The 23,175-nt window shown below is 32.6% G+C and overlaps 1 protein-coding gene across 1 annotated transcript in view; it reads right to left on the reverse strand.

Moving 5' to 3' along the window:
• Positions 1-23,175, reverse strand: part of Mtpbeta (mitochondrial trifunctional protein beta subunit) — a 37,326-nt gene that overhangs the window by 8,151 nt on the left and 6,000 nt on the right. The window contains exons 4-13 of the mRNA XM_089233727.1: positions 21,971-22,097; positions 21,797-21,828; positions 19,502-19,569; positions 13,191-13,278; positions 8,852-9,039; positions 5,693-5,873; positions 5,475-5,599; positions 5,243-5,322; positions 2,103-2,150; positions 580-667 (exon numbers count right to left, since the gene is read on the reverse strand). Coding sequence (XP_089089853.1) covers positions 580-667; positions 2,103-2,150; positions 5,243-5,322; positions 5,475-5,599; positions 5,693-5,873; positions 8,852-9,039; positions 13,191-13,278; positions 19,502-19,569; positions 21,797-21,828; positions 21,971-22,097 — 1,025 coding nt within the window. The remainder of the gene's footprint in view (positions 1-579; positions 668-2,102; positions 2,151-5,242; positions 5,323-5,474; positions 5,600-5,692; positions 5,874-8,851; positions 9,040-13,190; positions 13,279-19,501; positions 19,570-21,796; positions 21,829-21,970; positions 22,098-23,175) is intronic.

Consider the following 23,175-nt stretch of genomic DNA (forward strand, 5'->3'; position numbering starts at 1 on the left):
TTAATAGTTATCCCAATATTGACAAAAATGGACATAATACCCTTTAGCTCAGACATACAGAACTAAAGACCACTTGTTTGCTTTATTCTATTTTTGACAAAAAGATGCCACTTTTGTATGTAATGCTTCATAGCCATTTCTCAATAAATCCCTAGTGTGAAATTTGTGTTAAATTTTTCAAATGTGCCTTTTCATCTGTCTATCTGGTGCATACTAAAGTCTGTTGCATGATGTTCAAAAATTTAGGCTACATCATTGCAAAGCTACAGAAAAACAAAAATATAAGTTGTCTAAGTATTTAGATAATACTTGTATACAAATATAAAACTGCACAATAAAAGTTAAAAACTAGTATCACATTTTTATACCTTTATTGTATTTGAAAATCTTTGATTTATTTATGTTTTTCAATTTCTTGTTAAAGATCATGTTTCAGCTATAAATTAAAAAAATATTCAAATTTTGGTATACAGCTTTTATATCTCAGCTAACAACCACCAAAATGGCTTTAAAATCACGACTACAGAATTTTCATATCTGCATACATTATATGGGAAAAATGTAATAATAAAAAAATACCGCAAACGCTTCATGGAGTTCAAAGACATCTATATCATTCAGTTTTAACCCTGTTTTGTCCAGCAATTTGGCAGTTGAATATGTTGGTCTAAAAATTAGCAATGAAAAAAAAAATGTATTTTTTATTAATAAAACTATTTTTTGTGTTTAATTAATCAAGTACAATTAATGAGGACACATAAGTGATATTCGATTCAGCCATATTCTAATACATTGGTTTCCATAAATCATGGAAAAAATAAGAAATGTTAACCTCTAGCGCTGGAAAGATGTGCTATGCACGTCGCTTGTTATCTGCTTCTAAAGTGACAATGATGTGCTATGCACGTCTACTGAATTTACTGTTTATAATAAGTAAGTAGGTATTGTTGCAACGCGATATTCGAGTGTGCAATCAGTAGCTCTATTGCACAGAACTGTATTTGTTGTAAAATTTTATTTGTTTTATCACGATACAATAAATAACGGCATGAGTGGTGTCAATTTACAAGATAACTACTTATTTTCCTTTCCTATGACGAAAATTTTTTATAAAAGCTACAGAAAAATATTTTTTTATCTAATGGATATGACATTTTTTGACGCATTTGTTTTATTTCTCAAAATACAACGCGAAATGGCAGGAAATATTCATTTTCAAAATTTTGGCTAGACGTTGTAGAAGAAATCTTACAAAGTATAAATATTCCTGAATATCGAATACGCGGAAGGCCTTCTGAAGATAATACAACACTGCGTCTGCAGGCAAAACAATGGGGACATTTTCCAGGAGAAAAATTTCACCTACAAAAGGTAAACAAAGGCCTCGGCAAAAGTGCAAGGTATGTGTGAAACACAATAAACACAGTGATACTGTCTGGGAGTGTAAGAAATGTCTCATTGCATTGCATATTCCTCACTGTTTTGAAGTTTATCATACTGTACAGAATTATTAATAAAATGCTTTAAAAAACATTGTAAATCTTATTTATACTTATCTAAATAGTGCGACTATATGCATTTTTTTCACACAATCTGCTTAAAACTTTAATAGAAATTTTTACAAGTAAATCTCGCTTCGGACGAGTTAGTCACGGAATTCTGCCAATTAATTTCCAGTGCAAGAGATAAGATAACTCTTAAGATTTTATCTGTTTATAGATTAAAAAAAATTAAAAAAATCAAGTGAAACTATATTTTACCTTTAAAGTTAAAGATTTGAACTAATTAAAATGCTGTGCTGATCTACTGTTGACTTAAAAATATGCTAACAGTACCCTTTCATATCCGTTACTGTAAAAAAACATTTTCTTAAATATGTTTTTATGGAGGTGAACGATAGAGGGTCAAACACCATTTTTAGTGTTCCCTGTATATCCATTGATCTTTTTAAATGTTTTCCAATGAATCATTTATAGAATGTTAGATTTAATTCAGGTATTTAATAATCCAAGGATTCTGGAAACTGTCACAAACAATTGTCTGCACACAATGTTTATAATTTTGGTTGGCATACATATATTACATTATTGAGAAAATCTTACCCCATCAAGAGCTGATCTTTTGGATCTTGGGAAGTATACACATAGTTCCTATTTGAAAAAAAATAATTCTTAGTTTCCTCAAAATAATTAATCGTTCAAATGTTCATCAGTAGGGCTAGGATTTTTATGCAACATGTTATATAAAATATGTCCTAAAATTTTTTTTCATTCCTATCTCAAATAACATTAGTTTTAGCAAAATAATATGATAATGAGAAGTGTTGATGCAGTCTAAATTATTTTGAACCATTACTTATTGCATGAACAAAAATTCCTTATTTTACCAACTAACCTCATCCAGCCAAAATTTCCTTTTGAGTAAGTCTTTCCATACAAATTCAGAATTATAGTGCTGCCATCTATAGGTGAAAATACTTAGCAAAGTATGGTATTTAGCTTTAGAAAAGCATTGCACGAAATTAAAATAATTGTTTTTAATTCGATAAAAAAACTCTAAATTTCCCACAAACGCTAAAAAATTCCCCCATTTACCAATTTTACCCACAAGTTACCATCACAGACACCAATTCAGATGATTCATCTATTTACAGCCATACACCAGTGTCCTTGAAGGGTAAGTATTTTTATGCTCTAAAAATTCAATTTCATTGCTAATTGGTTGAAAAACCTGAATATTAGGATTTTTTACCACTATCAGCAACAACATTTCATTTTTAGCAGATAAAATTCTAGCCCTAAGAGCTCTTATCAGAGGCAGAAACTGCAAAAACCAATCTGAAGCAGGATTGAAATAGCGAGGAGAAATTTACTTTTTATCAAAAACTATGAAATATGCAAAATATGCCTTAAAATTATAAAAAATATGCTCTATCACATAGAAATAGTGACACATGGAAAAAAAAAAAGAAAAAGAAAAAAAAAATGCAAAGACACAAATTCGAGCCCTATTCATTAGTGTCCGAGGAGGTCACACATCATACTCTGATGAACTCGTATCTTTCCTTATTTCCTGCAGAACAAACACTTTTTGTAACTGTTTAAAACTACTGTAAGGAACATCTTTTTTTTTTTTTTTTTTTTGGCTTCTTTTTTTTTACCATGTGGGGATATCATTATAAAGATACTTCAGGATGTCTATTAAAAATGTGCAGTTTCATTTCTTTGAAGGATATCTATTGTTAGATGTAACGAAAAATAACTGTTCTTTAGCAATCAAGCAGTACAGATTGCATTTCTGGACTTAGTTCAGAATTATTGAAAACTTTTATCCCCCTCATATACATGAATAGGTGGTGCTGTCACTAGGCAGGTGCAACAGGTGCACCTGCACAGGGCCCACTTTGAAGGGGGCCCAAGAATAGGCCTAAATGCAAATTCTTGCACAGGAATGGCTAGTTACTGCAATGGGAATAGGGACAAATATTATTGCTTTACCCTTTTCATACTTTAGAAAACCTCTTTTAGAGAAATAGTAGTGTATCTGTAGATAATCTGAATCATATAGCAATAAACTAGCTGTTGCATTGTGGATATATTTAAATTCTGCAGCTGTACAAAAATTGTAGTGGCGAAATTTCACCTCAAATTAAAAAAATTAAGTTGGTTGAACTGAAAAAAGTAACCAAATTCTGATCCCAATAAATGAAAATTTTGATACTAGAACGTATTAGGGAATTAAAATGACATCAACAGCGTCTATGTTACATTAAGTAGGGCTTACTGTAACATGAAATATTGGCCTAGAATCCGCAAGTTATCAAACCTATTTGCTCACCAATAAGGTGTTAAGCGAGATGACTCGCTCCAATGGATATTTTATATATCTCAATAAGATTCTCATTGCTTTTTTTGTATCCTGTGTATATAATATGACTAGAGTAAGGTAACAGATGAGATGGCACAGGGCTCCCTCCAATTGCTTTTAAAATATACCTCCATCCTGATATGTGTACATTCATCTGTCTTAACGAAACCCAGAAACTTTTCTCCAACTCCCAACCCCATCTCGTCTGTAACCACCACAAAATTTGTTAATCGCAACAGCACCCCATTGTCTGGGGAAAATGTTATAAAAATTTTGTTTTTTTTACACAAAATAAAGTGTTCCGGAATGCTACGAAGCTGGGCTGGAAGAGATGTTGGAAATGGAATGAGTCCAATGGCAAAGGTCTGGCATTCATTCATTCATTAAGTGCAAAGTTCTGGCATTCATTCATTGATTTTAAAATGAAATAAAAGTTCCATAGAATAAAATAGTAATATCTTTTGGCAATAAAATTTCACAATACTGCAATGACAATTAACTTTCAATATCATTGCATAAGCCATTATTCTTTCTTCATCAAAATGCAAAAAAACTTTGGTAATTTTTATAATGCAGTATTTTTTTTTTGTTTGACCTTACAAGAGGAAAAACTATTGCCAGATATTCCAGTCTTATTCAAATCAAAGCAAAGAAACACAAAAATCTATTTAAACTGAAAATAAAACTTCAATAAAATTTATATTGTTCTCAGCAAAAAGTACAGCAAGACAGACTCTTGCTAATTCGGCACATATTAGACCAGGGTGTGCTGGATTACTGGAAGTTAATTGAGAAAGCCTATTTAAATAATATAAACTTATATGTATAGACATGCAGTAACATTTTTTCTTCTATGCTCAAAGAAAACCCAGATATAATGCCGGATTACTGCTAGACAGGCCGAATTATAGAGAGCTTATGAATGGCTTCAAGTGTTGCTGTAACTTACAAGAACAGCGGAATATTACAATAGCATAAAACATATATTTCAGAGGTATTTTCTCGACCCGTAATGCACTAGGATTTTTCTGGATGCTATGCTGATAAATGAACTTTTGGAAAGAGAAGTTGGTTTTTTCCTCTTGGAATCGGGACGAGAGGATCTAGGTTAGATTCCTGGAGGAGACGGCTAACTTTTCTTTGCAAAGGTTCGTTCATATGGGCATAACATCCAAAAAACCTCTTTGTCAATATATATTTGAATTTTGCCTCAAGTAAATTACACATTTCAAGCATGGTTGGAAGAAAAAACTAAAATAGTTTTTATACTATCTCTGATTATTTTAGCTACTGGTGTCAACAGTGCTGAAAATACAATAGTTAAAAAAACCACATACACACATAACTACATACTATTGATTGTTTCAAAATTTACCTCAAATAAGCCTTAGGCTTCAAACCCAAAGAAAGAGCTTTTTCTTCAGACATCAGAAGGCATGCTGAGGCTCCATCAGTCTATGAAACAATAAGTCCTTTTCACTATCTAATTCACATTGAAATAGCTTCTTGACTAATCTTTGTTATTTTTAAGCAATCATAAAAAACACTTACACAAAATACAAATAAAAAAAATACAGTTTAATGAAACAATCCATGAAAATGCATACTAAAAATGAAGCATTTGCAGCAGTGACTGTCCCATGAGGACGAACAAATGCAGGTTTCAACTTAGCCATCTGCTCAACAGATGAAACTCGTACTCCATTATCTTTCATCACCGGTGCATCTTTCCCTAAAATTACAATTATTCATGTATTACAAATAATCATATACATTAATTACCTTTAGAAATATCTCTTAAAGTTATACTTAAATTGCAATTTACCTGGAACTGTTATTGGGACAATGTCAGTAAGGAAACCATCCCTAGTTGCTTTATCAGCTAAAGTATGCGATCGAAGAGCAAATTCATCCTGTTCTTTGCGACTAATTTTGAATGCAGCAGCCAAGCGATCACCAGAATGTCCCATTGTTTCACCTGTTGAAAATTCTGCCACACTTGGAGCCTTTTAATTAAAAAAAAAAAAAAAATCCTTTAAAAAGATGATTGAGTTTTAAAAAAACACATAATTTTATTTATAACAGAATAGTAAGCAATATGATGTGCATCACATATTTTTTTGATGAATTCATCCTTCCCCACTTCAAGCACATAGTTGGGTTTGAATTTTTTTTACAAATTTGCTTATGAGTTGAGTGGTGGTGATTGTTATTCCTGAAGCAATTAGGATCACCGATCTGGGTATTCTTATTGGTGAGCAGCTTAGGTTTTCTGAACACTGATCAACGTTGGTCAAAAAGCAAACAAAATGCTGTTTTATTCTTATGAAGATCTCTTCACGTTCTCATAAAGTGATTCTTCTACTTTTCTGGGGCTCAGTTTGTCCTGGACTGGAATATGCCGTACGGGTTTGGAGACCTTACCTACAGAGGGATATAGACTTGGTAGAGGCGCAGAGAAGAGCTACACTCATACTCTTGTTGGTATACTGCACTTGAGCTATGAAGAGAGACCTGATTTTTCGAATATGTTTATATTGGAAGAACAGGTGGCGGGTATATGATCAAAGTGTTTAAAATTTTCAAAGGGATGGATAAGATTACTCATGAGTTATTTATATACTGTCAATCAGCTGTTTCTACAAGGGAACACCAGTATCGATTGGTAATAAGATATTTTCCCTAACGAACTCGAGGCGACCACCGATAGACAGCGCCTTCACTTCCAACCCATCTCACTAATGGCAGTAAATTGCAATATAGCGATATGGCCAGAGTTGGTGTTTGGTGTAGTAGTAGTATCGATTGGTAAGGGACACCTCCAAGTTGTGGTGTTGCTGGGAATTTTTCTCTAATAGGGTTGTAAATAAATGGAATAACTTGCCCCCAAGTGTCGTGAATTTGAACACAACTGAGACATGTTTAAAAAGAAATACGATAAACATATTGGGGTAGATCGAGAAGATATCCATACTTAGATAAGACAACCATAAATATTTTTTATGGGCAGCGTATTATATTTTATATATAGTTTTTATAATTGCACTTCTAATTGGGTTACGGTATTTTAGAAATATATGACATTCATATTTTTATATGCATATTTTTTTCAGCCACCTCGTTGAGCAATTTGCCTGTTGTGGCCTTCTATTTGTATTTTTAATTTTCGACATTACCAAGCAATCAAAAAGAACAAGGTACCTATGTAAAGAGGAAAATTTTGAATGGTACTGTAGTCAAACCTTGTTTTACGAGGTGCGCATATGGTGCAGTAGTAGTCAAACCTTGTTAGTGGAGCACCAGAATAATGCATCGCGCAGCTTACAGGGTCACTTCTTAAAAATCCTAAAATTGTCTTCTATGAAATTCTTATGTTGTTAAACTGCTAATACAGTTCCGGGTAATCTCAACACAAGGCATTGAAATTAGTAAAGGCACCAAACGATTTAACTCAGGACGTCACAAATTTATTTTCCAAACAACTATTTAAACTAATAACAGCAGTAAAAATGCTATAAAACAGAGCTTATGAAAGCGGCTTCTCCAACATACAAGAGACCTCATATTCAACTGCAGAGTTTTGCTTTGGTGGGTGTTTTTATAGAGGCAAAGGAAAGTCTAGAAAATTCTCCATTCTCATGAGATCCCATTCTTTCCTTTTCCTTCTACAAATTTTTCTTAGCGGCATGACATTGCCAAATAATTGGAGCTGTTTCTAAACTCACCAAGTTTGCTGCCAATTTGGCTAGTTGTAGCGAAATGCGTTATTTTTCATTTCATATAAGACACAGCTATTTAAGCTATTTATAGGCAAGGACTATTTACATAATTTTTGTAACACATCTCCATATTCTGTTTGAGAGGTCACTTTTATAAAGGTATCTTTTCAAATATTTTCATTGAAATTGAAAACTATTCACATAATGTACATAAGCTCAACACAAAATTATTTGCAATTTTCATATCATTTGACACAGTGTGGCTCAAAAGAGGGAGAGGTGCGATAGATATCTAGCTCGGGATGAATCTCATGGGTTTTTTTTTTTTAAACCAAAGAACGGTCCACCAAAGACCTTTTTCGTTGGCTCTAGGATAGAAATCCCTATAAAAGAGTTTTAGTTCAAAATCTTGAAACACTAATTTTCATTAATTTTTTTAAACTCTCATGTTTCTTAGTAAACTTGGATTTCCAAGGCACAGTTAGCTATCTTGAAGAACACTACTGTAGCAGGTAAGAAACTGATAACAGAAATGCTTAATCATACAGAGAGTTACCCTCTATAACACTTACTGAGATAAATTTAAAAAGGAGATACAATTTTTTTCAGAGAGAGGGAATGCTTTCTCATTGGTCATAACTGAGAAAGAATGAAATACATGAGTATGCACATAATTGTAAATAATTCATATTTCTTCAAATTATAATTGTTGTGTATTTATGTCTCTTGGTAGGTGTGATTGTTTGATCACAATTTTTACCATTTTTTTACAAGATAATGAACTTCAGATGTAACCACCAAAATATTGTCTTATTAGTTCGTCACTACAGGACTTGGACTGTATTTGACAATTATTATAAACTTGCCTTTTTCTTTGAAATTAAAAACTTACCTCAAGTCAGTTTTTGAAAATTGGGGACATAGATCAGGATCCTCAATGGCTCTAGGGCTGTGAGACCTGTGTGGCCACACAGGGCATAGATGAAAAATAATTGCAAAAAAAATTTAGAAAAAAAAAAAAAAGTGTTTTGGCTATAAATTTCAACTTAAGAACGTATATACTTGATGGAATAATTTGCAGAGGAAATTTTAATTTTTGATACACACACATGACATATACAAATCTGGGAGTTTTCTGGGTTATTTTACTGGTGTAGCTTATATGCCAGAAAGGTGTCAAAAAGATGTCTTGCATCTTGCACAGGTAAGATTTCTTTTTCAAGTTGCCCCTGTAAGAGATACATGTGTCAGAGAAATAATTTTACCTCAGGTGCAAGTAGCGCAGGCCTGAACTTCATCAGCAATCCAAGTTTTTGCATTGGAGTTTTGGCTTTATTTGCTGATAACATTAATTTCCTCATAGAACGCCTGAATCTGATAGGAACATCAGATAAAAACTCCACACCTCCAGCTATTGCAATGTCACACTGCCCAGTAGCAATTTGAGCATGAGCTAGTAATAATGAATATGGGAAAAATGATGTTTAATAAAAAAGATCATTAAAAATATATTACTAAAAAGAATAACTTAGAATTTCTATTCCCATATTCATATGCAAATGCCTTACTCTCAGTGATTTAAATAAATTGTAAGACTTTGTGGTTTCTTGTTATTTCATAAGAATCCAAGTTTAAATTTTTTTTATAACTGCAAAGTTTCTTGACTCTTGCATGTAAGTTGGACCTAAACAGGAAAATGTGTTTACAGCCATAGGCATAAACTTGTATCCGGCCCATGGGCCCGTCCCCCAATAATTTTCAAGAGCCAGCTCTACATCCCAAAAATTTATTACGTGGGTGTTTTACATATTTGACTGGTAAAAACAATTTTTATAATAAAAAAAATTGCCCTAAAAAAGTTTAGTAAAAACAATCTGCTCAAAATTTTATTTTTCAAATTGCAATAGACTTGTTATTGGCTTTCTCTTTTTCATGACAATTTGTAGTATTTTTCTCATGGTCAAACCAGACACTCGATCTCCAATATCATTCTCCCTCGATGCCAATCGTTGCTGCCGAAAGCATCTCTGGATGGCATCTGGAGATGATACGGGATGGAGGTCCTTTCTTCATGGCACTATCGGAAAACTCAAAAGCATGTCTTCTTTTGTTTGAATATGACCCTTGAGAAAGGAAGTGTCCAGATGATGCAGGAGAGAAAAAGGTTAAAAAATAGGCCAATAATGGTTGAAACCGAAATAAGTACTCAGAGCCATATTTAACTTATTGGGTTCGGGAGACCAGGACAAAACATTTTTGAAAAATACTGTATGACTAATAACACTGAAACAAATAAGCTAAATGAAATAGTGAAACTTCGATATAATGATTGTGGACCAAGAAAAATATCCTTATATCAAGAGGCAACATTATCATCACATGCTCTGAAATTTCTTACTGTGTTGTCTTTTTGTCTGAATCGGGATGTTAGTGCCACTAAAAAATGAGCTTTTGAGTATTTATTCACCAAAAAACTTTTTAAATTGGTTAATTGATAAATAAAATTCAGTTGGATGTATTGCCCCTGTAAAGAGGTTAATCGCAATACACTGTGGCATGGCTCCCATATCCTGCAGCAGGCTGCCTAGGCTAGGATCTTTGGCGGACCCCTACATAGTAAATTTACAGCGTGAAAAATCAAAAATAACAAGAATCGTTCCAGGCTGAAGCGCTTTCAGCCCCACTCATGCGGGAGGCCATGCAGAGGTGCCAAAATTAAGAAAACATTTGGGGGAGGGGGGCTGAAAGTTGCTGGTCGTCCCGTATATACAGGACTCAAGTGTGAATGCAGGAGAAAGAGGGTGCATTGCATTGTTTTTTCAGAAATTAATGGGGGCCAGTCCCCTTGTAAATTTATTGTGGGGGAGCTCAAAAGGCCTCAGCCCCCACGATTCTGGTGCCTGCAGGGCTATGCACTGTGGTGTATCACACAAAAAGAGCGATATCAAAAACTTAAACACAAATGGTGACCAGTGGTACCAAATACCCCAGAGTATTGCAAAAAATAGACATGACTCTTCATGGGTAACAGAGTAATTTGTATTACACTTTTGTATCCAGTGGTGTAATGGTTAAAACAACTGACACGTTTCCTGAGCCTAGTGTTTTCGGAAGTCATGGGTTTGAATCTGCATTTGGTTCTCTAGTGATAATGAAATGAATTGCAGTAATTTATTTTTATTAAATCGAGTAGCTATCCATATTTAGAATAAGAACAAGACAACCATAAATATATTTTATGGGAATTGTATAATATTCTATCGTGTATATATACATATGTATTGTTTTTAGGTTTTATAATTGCATTTTTAATTGTGGGTTGCTGTATTTTAGAAATATATTACATCCACATTTGTTAGGGCATCTTTTTCCCTGAGTCACCTTGTTGAGCATTTTGTCTGTTGTAGCCTTGTATTTGAATAGTTAATGTAATTGAGAAACTTAATTTTTAACACAGTCAACATATTATTCAAGGGGTATGGAAAGGTAAATTAAACTGAGAACTGGGGGTGGGGAGTTGAAAAAAGGTTAAGAACCACTGTTCTACACCTTTTGGAAGATCAATGTCAATTACGTCAGTACCCACAACACGATTCACGACACAAAGAAAGTATTCACGTCAAAACTTGCGCCTGTGTCCACAACATACAGTCTACCTATTTTTTTTCTCAGAAATCGAAACCAATGATTTTGAATTAAAACAACTAAATTATTGAAAAAAATTCTTTAACAAAAGGGATATGGATGGAGAAGGGAGGGGGATTATTTTTCAAAAAATTTCAGTAAGATAATCTTTGCATTTATACAACGTTTTTACCTATTTCAGCATATAAAGGTGGTTTCATTATATATATGGAGCCTGAGCCGCCCCCCCCCCCAACATTTTGAGAATAATTTTACATCTATTCCCAGTATTCCATTATTTAATCCATCCAGACATTTTTTGTAGGGGTCTTCAATAGGTTAAAACACTGATATCCAAGAGCGATTTGAACTGTATTCGTAACACCCCCCCCCCTTTTTGTGACATTTGATGAAAGTGCATGCTTTGCATACTTTTCTCCCCTACTGATTTACAATGTTGCCTTGTTCAAGGCAAGAATATCTTGAATTCAGAAATTTTTCTTATTAACCCATTGACGCTGATTGGTAAGAAAATTTGCAATTAAACATTTCAATTTTTTTCTTTGCCAATAAATGGTGGGAGTGGTTCCACTCAGTGCTTTTTTTCTTTCTAAGAATCAAAGTCGTCTTTAATGGGTTAAGATAATATTTTTCCCTCACTAGTAAAACATTAGATACTGCCCTAATGTCTACCTGGGACTCTTGCTAAAACAGTGACATTCTTGACAAAATTCTGGATACCAAATAGGTCTGAAAGTGACCAACAGTAAATTAACAGTAGATTATTCAGTGTTACAAATAGCGTTATAAATAAAAATATGAAAAAAAATATTCCTAAAACTCATCAAAATAGGTTTATTTTCTGTGTACATTTTTCTGTATGGTAATAGACCTTTAAGCAGCATAGCAGAAATCACTAACCCCCCTTTTCAAAATGTCATATCTTTTTCAATTAAGTAGTCTTTCTTCTGATTTTCAGCAAGTGCAAACTAAGAGATATAGAGAAAAGTGTTCTGTCAAAAAACCAACTCTACAAAATATCTGGGCTTGTCAATTCTAAAATAAGAGGCTTTTAAGGAGGCAAGATATCTTGTCAATGCCGCTTAAGGGTTAAAGTAATTTTACATAACGCTTTTTATTGTGTGAAGTTGAATTGAGCACATTTCAATATTAATTGTAACATTTAACACAATTCTTAACACCCAGAGAAAAGTTGAACTTGGATGCTTTTCAATTGCTTATACAATGCAAGTTTAGTTTAGGCTCCCCCATGGGGATAACTTGAACCTAAATTTTAGAAATTTATTTAAATATGAAAATATATTTGTTTAAAAAAATTATAAATACTGTCAACTGGGGTGAGATTGTCCACCCCAAGGTGACTGTCCTGTCTGAGTGAAAAAGTTTCAAATCAGCGCTGTCTGTTAAACATGTTGGCAATTAAACTAACAAAAAAACCATTTGACCCGAAGTCTTCGATGTGTGGCCCAGAACTAGCTAATTCAGTGTGGTCCAGAAAGCAGCACCTGTTCAGTTGCCAGTGTTATTTGTAAACAAATTGTAGTTTTTATTTATTCTGGAAGGGTGGATATGTCTCAAAGAGGATATTTCTTGAATCAGATTTTTACCTAAAAGACAAAGCCACTCCAAACCTGAGTGTCATTGCTACACTAAAACAAACAAACAAAAACCCAACTGAATAACTGATTGAACTTGATGATAAAGGTGCGAGAACAAATCTCCCCATTACTGAAAAAGTTTAAAAAAATGCAGGAGTTTGTCATAAATGAGCAAAATTAAACAAAAGGCACTGAAAATTGAGATAGTCATCCTGGTTGACGATACATAATAATAAAAAAAAGAAAAAGAAACTATATTACATTGTCAACAAAATCCCCATTTATTACCTTTCCATGCAAGGAAATTTGCACATTTTAAAATTAAATTCTTTATTTTAAAATGTATTTAAAAAATGCATACCAGTTGTTATTGCTTGATTAGAACTGATACATGCCTGAGTAACAGTATGTGCTGGTGTGTGCAAAGGAAACCCAGCACCCAGAGAGGCCTTGAAAAGAGAAATTGAAAACAGTTGTGATTTACATTAAACATGAAATCAGCTTAAAAATTTTAGGGGTTCATAAAGACAAACATTTTTTTGCATATATACGATTAAAAACAACACATAAAATTCAATTTGATTAATACAAGAAACAAAAAACAATCTAGTACAGTGGTTAACAAGCTTAATTCATTCCGCCAACATGCTCATTATTATGCTTGTTATTTGAATTAAACTTCTACATAGGAAATAATGGAAACTCAGATAAGTTGTTCCGCAATTATTAATTCACATAAAAATGATTAATAATAATGTCATTCATTCAATAATGCAACGCAATAATAATATAATAAATACAATAAAATATTTTAAAAATAATAATGCCATAAATAAACATACAATAGGATGATGTTTACAAATTTACTTACTCTAAACACGACCAGAAATAGGAAGATTATCGTTTAGGACAACTTACGCACTACTAAACTACACATGCACCTCGTCCACATTCCTCTGTAGAATTTCTAATGAATTGGTACATGTTGGAATGTGTGTGTATGTGCTGTGAACCTGACGTGAAGTTTATTTGTGTGTATGTGCTGTGAACCTGACGTGAAGTTTATTTGTGTGTATGTGCTGTGAACCTGACGTGAAGTTTATTTCTGCGTAATGCTTGAAATGTGTAGTGCTGCCATCTGTTCTTGAATCTCCATTTCCATAGTCTGTAGCAAGTCACAGCCCATTCTCCACCAACCTGAGGTTTAAATCAATCCCCAACAACTGTTGCAGCTGTTGAGAGATCAGAAACAAGCTATGTTACACCACCTCTTGCCAGCATACAAAGGACCTTCACTACCGAGCCCCATCAGAAGCTCTAGAGAAGGAATGGATGCTGCACATCATAAAGCAACCAGACTCTATCAAGAAACTTATAATACCAGTGAAATTTCTTGAAAATCACCAGAAAAAGCAAAGATGATTGAACCGCATCTACACGAGCAGGAGCCCAGAACCATTCCAGTAGAACCTAGACTATCAGCCAGACTGAGCGAAAAAAGACAGCTCCTTCTTGCTGGGGACTGATTCAGACTAGCACAAGTTCTGCAGAATCGCACAGTGATTACTGTCAAAGGGTTCCTTAATAGTGCCGCAACAAAGCCTGACCGTGCTCAGTATGTTCCATGCTCTTCTCTAAAGACACAATCTCTTCAGAAATGGTGACCCTTGTTCATAAGCTAGACTCTCAAAGTCACGTTCAATAATGCAATAAGCTCACAGTTTTCTCCAAGCAGAATTTTAAAAAAACATCAAGCACACATACATGTGGTTACAATGCTACATCTAGTTTCATATCGTAAACAGTCACGTTTGTATGGGTGTTCATTTTTCGAGTTAGGCACGCTGATGGAAAACTTTAGGGGGAGAATATTACTTACAAATTCCAAGCATGTGTGTGGATGAAAGTGAAAACTATTAGCTCAGTTGTGATAATGTGAAAATAAATAAACAAAGTGCAAATTTTTGCTCATAATGCGAAGCACCGATTGTAAATTGAATCAAAATTTGTTCGAAATTTTTGCTCATTATGCAAATTGCTCATTAACTGAAGTTCAACTGCATTTGTTCAATCATAATATCTGTGAATAAAAAAATAACCTAGATGACACAGCAAAACACAAAGTTTGAATGAATACGAGACAAACATAAGAGTCTGTACAAAGAATGAACACTAATCCACACAGATTCATTACCAACTTGATTTAAGATAGATAATTACAAATCAGCAACAGTCAAAAGCAGTGTACAGCAGCTTATAGGAGGCAGCCAAAATCAAGGCATCGAGAAATTTAAGACAAATCAGATATTCAAATGTAGTGGCAGGTTGTGGATGAAAATTTTGTGGAAAGGGGACAAAATATTTTGCTACTAGTGTGTAATTGAAATAGTGTGAATTTTGTCAGGGTCAAATTATATTCACATAATGTCTCCACAATATGAAAAAAATAGCACTCACCCTGGCAATGTAGAGAAGCGAGTAATTTGTGCAGTAAATTTTGCTATCATTATTTTCTGAATTGAAAAACAATGTTTTGTTTTCACAGTCATTACAATTTTCAAAAGAATATTGCATATTAAAATGTTTTTCATGGTACCATGCGGCTTTATTGTATCCAGGCTCGACTGTCTAATTTCTTTTAATATTATATTAGTCTCTTCCAATTTCTAAAATAGATGGCAGCAGGAAAAACATATCAAGCTAAACAGTTTAATATATGCTTCCAAAAAATACTGTTGTTGTCATGTATTTTTCAGATTAAAAATATAAAATCTTTTCAGTCTCTACTGAAAACATATTTTCAGGGCTCCCACTTAAAAAATTAGAAAAAGTAGAACCCTCAGACCACATAATCATAGCATAATGAAAAAAAAAAATTCAAAAAATTTTAAAATTAAATTTTTTTATAGCACTATTTCAGTATCCTGTCAGATTGACTTGAGCCAAAGCAAACTGATAGAAATGACTTGGTAACAAAAATCATTTTTGGCCAAAACACATAGTTGCCAACTTTTGAAAATGAAAATTAGGGACATTTTCACAGGGACCTGTATTTTACTGAAACTACTCCCTAACAAATACAAAAGAGATTTTTCCAAATGAAATAGGGATTTTCTACACATAGAAGTTAAAGCATAGGGAATAAAATCCCTACACAAAACAAGTGAAATTGGAGGCCAAAACTTCAATGATGATCTTAAAAAAAAAATGTGTTCAGAAACGATGTGAACAAACATTCTGTGCTAATGACCCCAAAATCATCAAAAGATGAAGGAAAAAAAGGGTCACTTTTTGAAGAACACTGACTTTTTGTGACACTTGCTTGATGTTTTTTTGATATCACATGGGTGATGATGTCAGTCTTTCCACCATGACCAATGTTTATGTCCTTAACACAACTTGTACAAAAAGAAAAAGTCTGCTTTTTTCTGGAACATTTGATGAAAGGAAATTCATCGGAATAAGTACCTTTAAAATTGATTAGATATTTTTATGCTTATCAGTATTCATGTTTCGTTATAGCACGTACGTAACTACAAAAGAGGAAGTTTTGACCACATGCATGTCACTATAATCTTCAATTATTATCCAGGACTATTGGCTGCTAAGCTATTTCCCTGCACGATAAGACAAACAACTTTTCTTGTTACCATAAGAGGGTTTGTAAAACTTCCTTAAAAAAGGAATTTCCCACTATTCCCCCGTTTATGACGTGTGATGTCATTTTGAAAGGGGAAAAGAAACAGTGGCAAAAGACTTTTTGCCCCACAAGAAATTCCTTAGGGATTGTTTTCAGAAGTAGGGATTTTTTTTAATGAAGTAAGGAATTTTCAGGGACAATTAGGGATTTTCGTAAAAATTCGGGAGATTTAAGAATTTTTCGGGAGGTCGAGAGATGAAGTTAAAATTCGGGAGACTTGGTAGCTATGAAAACAGTATACTAGCAACCACAGATAATTCTTTTATCTCTCCTCACATAATAAATTGCATTCTTTATGGAATATTCCACAGTCCAGTCCATTAACTCTCTTCAACAATGCACAACAAATTATGAAGACATGAGTTTTTTAAGAATGACACCCTTTTGAGACCACTTCTGAAAACAGTGCAAAATGTGTAAACTACAAGGTCTGATATAAATAAGTCAAGGTGAACAGGATGGGTTTTATTGCATTGTCCATTCTTTTTTTCCAAGGGATTTGTTTAAATTTTGCTTTTCAATGTCAGTGTGATCATTTTTGGCAAATGAAGCATTTTCATTTCTAACTCTTTTCAGAGCTTTGTAAACATTTTTTATGTCTTTGCATGTCCTAAAGATACAGAGGACAATTGCATACTATTGGGTAGCATCAGAGTCACAAAACCTAGAATAGGCCTGTATATCCAACTGCTTTGCTATGCAAATTTGTTTCACTTATACACAAAATGTGCACCATAATTTTAACATCATGAATGTTAGTGGCCAAGACCATGAAGTAGTTAAATACAAAATTGCCCCCCCCCCCATCCAGACAGAAGTTTTTTAATGACTACTCTACTTTTTGAACCTTCAAACTAAGCAAATGAAAAATTAATAAGCCAACTGGTCCACATACACCCCCAAATAATCTTAGAAACAATACAATTTCTGCTTTGGCAGAATCATTAATTGCAATCTACAACATTTGTAATATATCGATGATTCCCTCCTTAATTAAAATTATTAACATGAATTTTGTTGATAGGATTTGGTAAAAAAAAAAATAAGAAAAAACAGACAAAAACTGGAAAGTAGTGCAAAACTGAGAAAGTAAGACATTTTACCAAAAAGTAAGAAAAGTACAAGTGGGATCCCTGTATTTTGCTTCTGTATATTTATTACTTTCATTAGAATCTACCATATACCCAAAGGAATGTGAACCTATTTCTTTTCCTTGACCTATTTGGGAATTTTGGCAATTTAACACTCATTATTTAAAGATGTTGGTAATTAAAAGCCTGTTATTTAGTAAAAAAGATATACATTTTGAAAGGGGGTTTAGTGATTTCTGCTGTGCTGCTTAAAGGGTTAAGTGAGTTCAACTATTGATTGCATTAAATATAAGAGCAGTGATATAAAATATATAATAAAACCTCTCTTTTGCAGACACCAGCGGGACAAAAATATTTTGTATAAAAATGGGTTGACATTAATCAGGGGTTTGAAATACATTCTTTTATTATACAAGGGAAAATTATTATTTTGCCATGAAAGAGGGGTTTTACTGCAGTTTCGTATAACTTCAAAAGCAACTTATTATCAGCAATGCTTCAATATGTTTGTATCCATTACTCACACAAAAAGTTTATTATTTTTTATTAAAAAGAAAATTACAAGATTGAAAAGTTTTAGTTCATTTTCAAATAAGTAAAATCTCATATGGAGTGATCATTAGAATTATGAATTATAATCACAAAAAAGAAACAATTAGTACCATAAAATAGAGTCAAATCTCAATTAGTTAAATATTCAGCAGCTGATGAACTTGAATTATTGTTGGTTTGACATATTGGAATTTATAACTGCAGTGGCAGAAAAAGGGTAAAAATAACAGTGCTATTTATGATTATTATATTAGTAAAAAATAGAGTATGAAAAATCCAGATATTGGTGAAATTGAATTATTCTAATGCAATCACATTTAATTACTGAACAAGTTAGAAAAAAAAAACAGTGTATGAATGTATACATAACACTTGTATAAAGGAAAAACTTAAAAAAGTGAAAGAGTATTTTCTATATATACATTTATAAAAAGCTGTACTTTTAAATAGTCTCTCGTTTCATTGTTTTTCTTCAACATTGTTTCAATAGGCATGATTCAATATTCAGAATTATGCCTTGACAGGGGTCTGTCCAACCAAAATGTGGGTCCTTTTTCCAGACTGTTCATAAAATTCTGGATCTGAAAAACCCTTCATGAAATACAAATTAATAAAACCATAAATTTGGCATTTCATTTTTTTTTTTTTTTTTTTTTTTTGTGTGATAAATTAACTAGATTATTTGTCCTCCCACGAAATAACTAATTTTTCACAAAAAATTAATGTTTTTCACAAAAATTTTCACAAAAATATGACCCTGCAAAGGAAATCAAGTCAGACCCCTGCTTAATCTTTTCCTTTACAAACTTTTTCTTAAGATTTAGATTTCTTTCCATATTAATGATTTTCCTTTTAAATCTAAAAAATTTCGATATTTCTGAAAAATTTACATACGACCAAGATTTATAATGTTTAAACACATACGGGGATTCACTCAGTACTGAATGCAAAACAAATTATGATATCAACCAGACACGAAACAAAAGATTTGCAAGTACAGGTGACCAAGCTGATTATAATTGGTTACTGTTTATCTATAAAACTAGAGAAAGAGGGTAAAAATAAATTGATTGAATCATGTATGCTACACGAATTAGTTTCTCATTGGGTGGGCAAAATGATATTTCTTTCAATTTCATCTTGTACCCGAAAACTTTGAGTTGAAGAAAAACTTTAACGCTACAATAATATTGAAAGTAGTTGAGCCCCATGAAAACTGACAACGAATATTTGACTCATTGGAATAAGACATCGCGAATTGACTGTACCTTTGAAATTTTTAAAAATAATCCAGAAATAACAGCTATATGTCAGCAATATAAAACATACTTCACGAGCAATATTGCTGGTTCGAACTTCTTGGATGACTGTGCCAACAATAATGTATTGTATTTGTTCTATAAGAAATATAACAATTAAAATTAATGCACAATAGCTTTGTAATACTAGCTTGTATAATATCAAAAAATTACAATATTCAATCAAATATAAAAGTTGAATACATTCGACAATCAAATCATTTATAATACCTCAAATACTTTCTCTCCGATTTTGATAATTTTTGTCACACTGTGGTCTTTTTATGTACACAAGGGCTAATTAGGCAGTTCACTGAAGTTTACAGCCAATTTTGAAATTTTTTTATGTCATATCACAAATGGAAAGGTTAATAGGTGAATATCTTTTCAACCTGTGCAAATGTGTTCATTTTTTTGACTATCAAAAACAAAAGGCTGAAAAACTTTACTTTTGCACCTTTTTAAGGTGCGTAGAAATAATATATTCAGTAGGCTAGGTCTAACAGTGTCAGCATATTTTTAATCCTGATGCATGGAAACAACTATAGGCATAGACATTGAATTTTTATAGAACACAACAGTATTTAATTTAAAAAAAAAAAAGACAACACAAAAAATCTAAATGCGTCAAAAGCATAAGTGAAAATTTCTACATAGTCATCACAAGGGCTCGCATTTCTGTCTTTGCATATTTCTTTATGTTTATGCATATTTCTTTATGTTTATGCATATTTCTTTATGTTTATGCATATTTCTTTATGTTTATGCATATTTCTTTATGTTTATGCATATTTCTTTATGTTTATGCATATTTCTTTATGTTTATGCATATTTCTTTATGTTTATGCATATTTCTTTATGTTTATGCATATTTCACTATTTTTACTTGATAGAGCATATTTTTATAATTTTAAGGAATATTTTGCATATTTCATGATTTTAGATAAAAAGTAAATTTTTTCCTCACTATTCCAATCCCGCTTCAGACTGGTTTTTGTGGTTCCTGCCTCTGAAGAGAGCTCTTAGGGCTAGGATTTTTATGCACTAAAAATGGAATGTCGTCGTTGATTTGTAAAAAAAATCTTGAAATTCAGGGTTTTCAACCAATCAGTAATGACATTGAATAGAGCATAAAAATACTAGCCCTTCAACGACACTGGTGCATGACTGTAAATAGATTTATCTGAATCTGTGATGGTAACTTGTGACAAAAATTGGCTAAAGTTGGTAAATGGGGGGAATTTTTTAGCGTTATTTTTGGGGAATTTTGAGTTTTTATCAAATAAAAAGATTTTATTTTTAATTTTTTTTTCTTCTAAAGCTAAATACACTTCTATTTTTCAAACTGAGCACAACTCAGGTCTATCACCATAGGCAATTTACTACCTAGTGAGTTGTGCTGGAAGTGTAAGTGTGTGTACCTAACAGTCTGAGTGCATATCTAATGTTGTGTATGATTTTTCAGTGCTGCCATCTATATCTCAGAAGTGAAATGAGTGATGTGTAGTAGTGACTGAATATTTGTAGGCCTGTTGCTCTCTGCGGCAAGACTTTTTAACGGGGAGATTGGCTCGCATTTGTGCCTCAAAGTTGGGAACCACAGAAAACCCACTTCAGCCAACCACCACTGTGGGGCCCGAACCCGGGTCCCCACGAGGTGAGTCCGTCACTATGACCACCACAGCAGCAGCTAAATACACTACTTGGCTAGGTAGTTTTACCTATAGATGGCAACACATTAATTCTGAATTAGTACGGAAAAACTTGTTCAAAAGAGAAATTTTGGCTCGATGAGATAGAAAACAGATGTAAAACAGAGATAGAAAATTTTAGGACATTTTCCTTTTTATAGGGCATATTTACTGTTTTTTTAAGAGCATAAACGCATATTTTATAGAGCATTTATTAGAAGTTTTTAGAGCATAAAAATCTTAGCCCTAGTCATCACTGTCAACATGACAGTCATCAGCATACATTTTCTTGAGGTAAAAGAAAGAAAAACGAAAGTTGACATCAGCCCCGTTTTGTGTCCATAGCAAAAGATAAGATGTTGGCAAGTATTTTCAATATTAGATAGATAGCATAATATATATATAGCAGGTTGTGCTATCTATTTTTCAATTTGGCAGTGAATGAATTTAATGTTTAAATAAATGTAATTTTGCAATGTCATTAGACTGTAGAGGTCTATATAGTCATAGATGATCTCCAAAGAAACCATTTAGCAATTCATAAAATTACAAGAGAATTTTGAAATGTTATAAATTTTGAACTCGCCTTTCACATTACAAGAATTTCAGTTTATTAATATTATTAATGAACTTACCTTTTGGGATGTTTGTTTTCTGAACTAAAGACCTTGAAGATAGAAAAAAAAAATAAGCAACAAAGATAATTCCTAAATCAGTAGACTAACACATGCCACAAAAGATGTAAATCACTTATCAGGATGAAGTACGGTTATATATGTCGCAAAAGATTAAAACTTTCTCTTACTTACAGAAAAGCATGCCTCTGCAAATCTACAGCCATCAAATCATTATAGCTCGTTCCTGACATCAAAAATGGTGTTCGAACACCATCTATAAGGACCACATTTTTCAGACCTAGATTTGACCCAACACTCACTGAAACAGAAATAAAAATTCTAACAAATGTCAAATTCATTCAGACAATATTTCAAATGTCAAATTGTTGCAAAGGAGTGAATTTATTTAGTCTTAAGATATACATGACATGGGAATTTTATGGGAGAAACGTTGGCTTTTGAAAATTCAGAAATACAGCCAAGCTCATTAATTTTGAAATCAGATATATATAAATTAGAATTTAAATAATTTTTCATCCCAATGAATCTGTAATGTGAAAACTGTTTTAAACATATTGGTTTCTAAAAAATTTTAAATATGAAACACCAAATGTGTAAATTGCACATGTGATAACATGATAACATTTTTGGTAAGAATTTACAAAATGTTTCTTATCCAACATGAAAAAACGCATGACTTGAAGACAAAACATTTTATAGTGGAGAACACTGAGGAACAAAGAAATCCATGGGTGCCTATTCCCAGACAAATAAAAGAGAAAATTAATTTTTTTGGGATTGTATATGGTGATCATATGACCCATTTTCCCAGAACATTCCCATATTTTCCCATCCCAATTTTTTTAAGTGATAATTGGCAACTTTAATTACTTTTGGCATAATATTTGGCTACAAATATATATGATGCCAAAGAGATGCCATGTGATATCAAATTAGATTTATCGCGCGCACATGAAATCCCAATTTTCTATATTTTTTCTGAAAAAACATGGTCATACTGGAATCCTGAGGAATGAAAAAAATATTTTCTTTAGGGATTTTTCATTCAAGCAAAGCACAATTTGAGGATTTTTTAGGGATTTTTCTATAAATATGCAAACAATCAGAAGAATATGGTTTCCGAGCAGAAGATTTTAATAAGGCTGAAAAATTGGAAGGCTTCCAGGTAAATCGTAAACATTGACACCTATAGGAAAACAATCTTAAAATTGCTTAGGTAGCCTATACATAGATCAGTTATAGCTGGTCGGCCCATTATAGGCTGTTTATTAAATGAAAACTGCCTACATCCGAAATGCTATTTTTGAAATATGTTATTCAATTTAATTTTCAATAAAGCAAATCATTAAAAAAGTTTTAGGACCACCACAGAAACA

This window comes from Pholcus phalangioides, unplaced genomic scaffold, assembly GCF_987345545.1.
Source record: "Pholcus phalangioides strain wild (caught in Gottingen) unplaced genomic scaffold, Ppha-v1.0 ptg000007l_1, whole genome shotgun sequence".
NCBI classification, from domain to species: Eukaryota; Metazoa; Arthropoda; class Arachnida; order Araneae; family Pholcidae; genus Pholcus; species Pholcus phalangioides.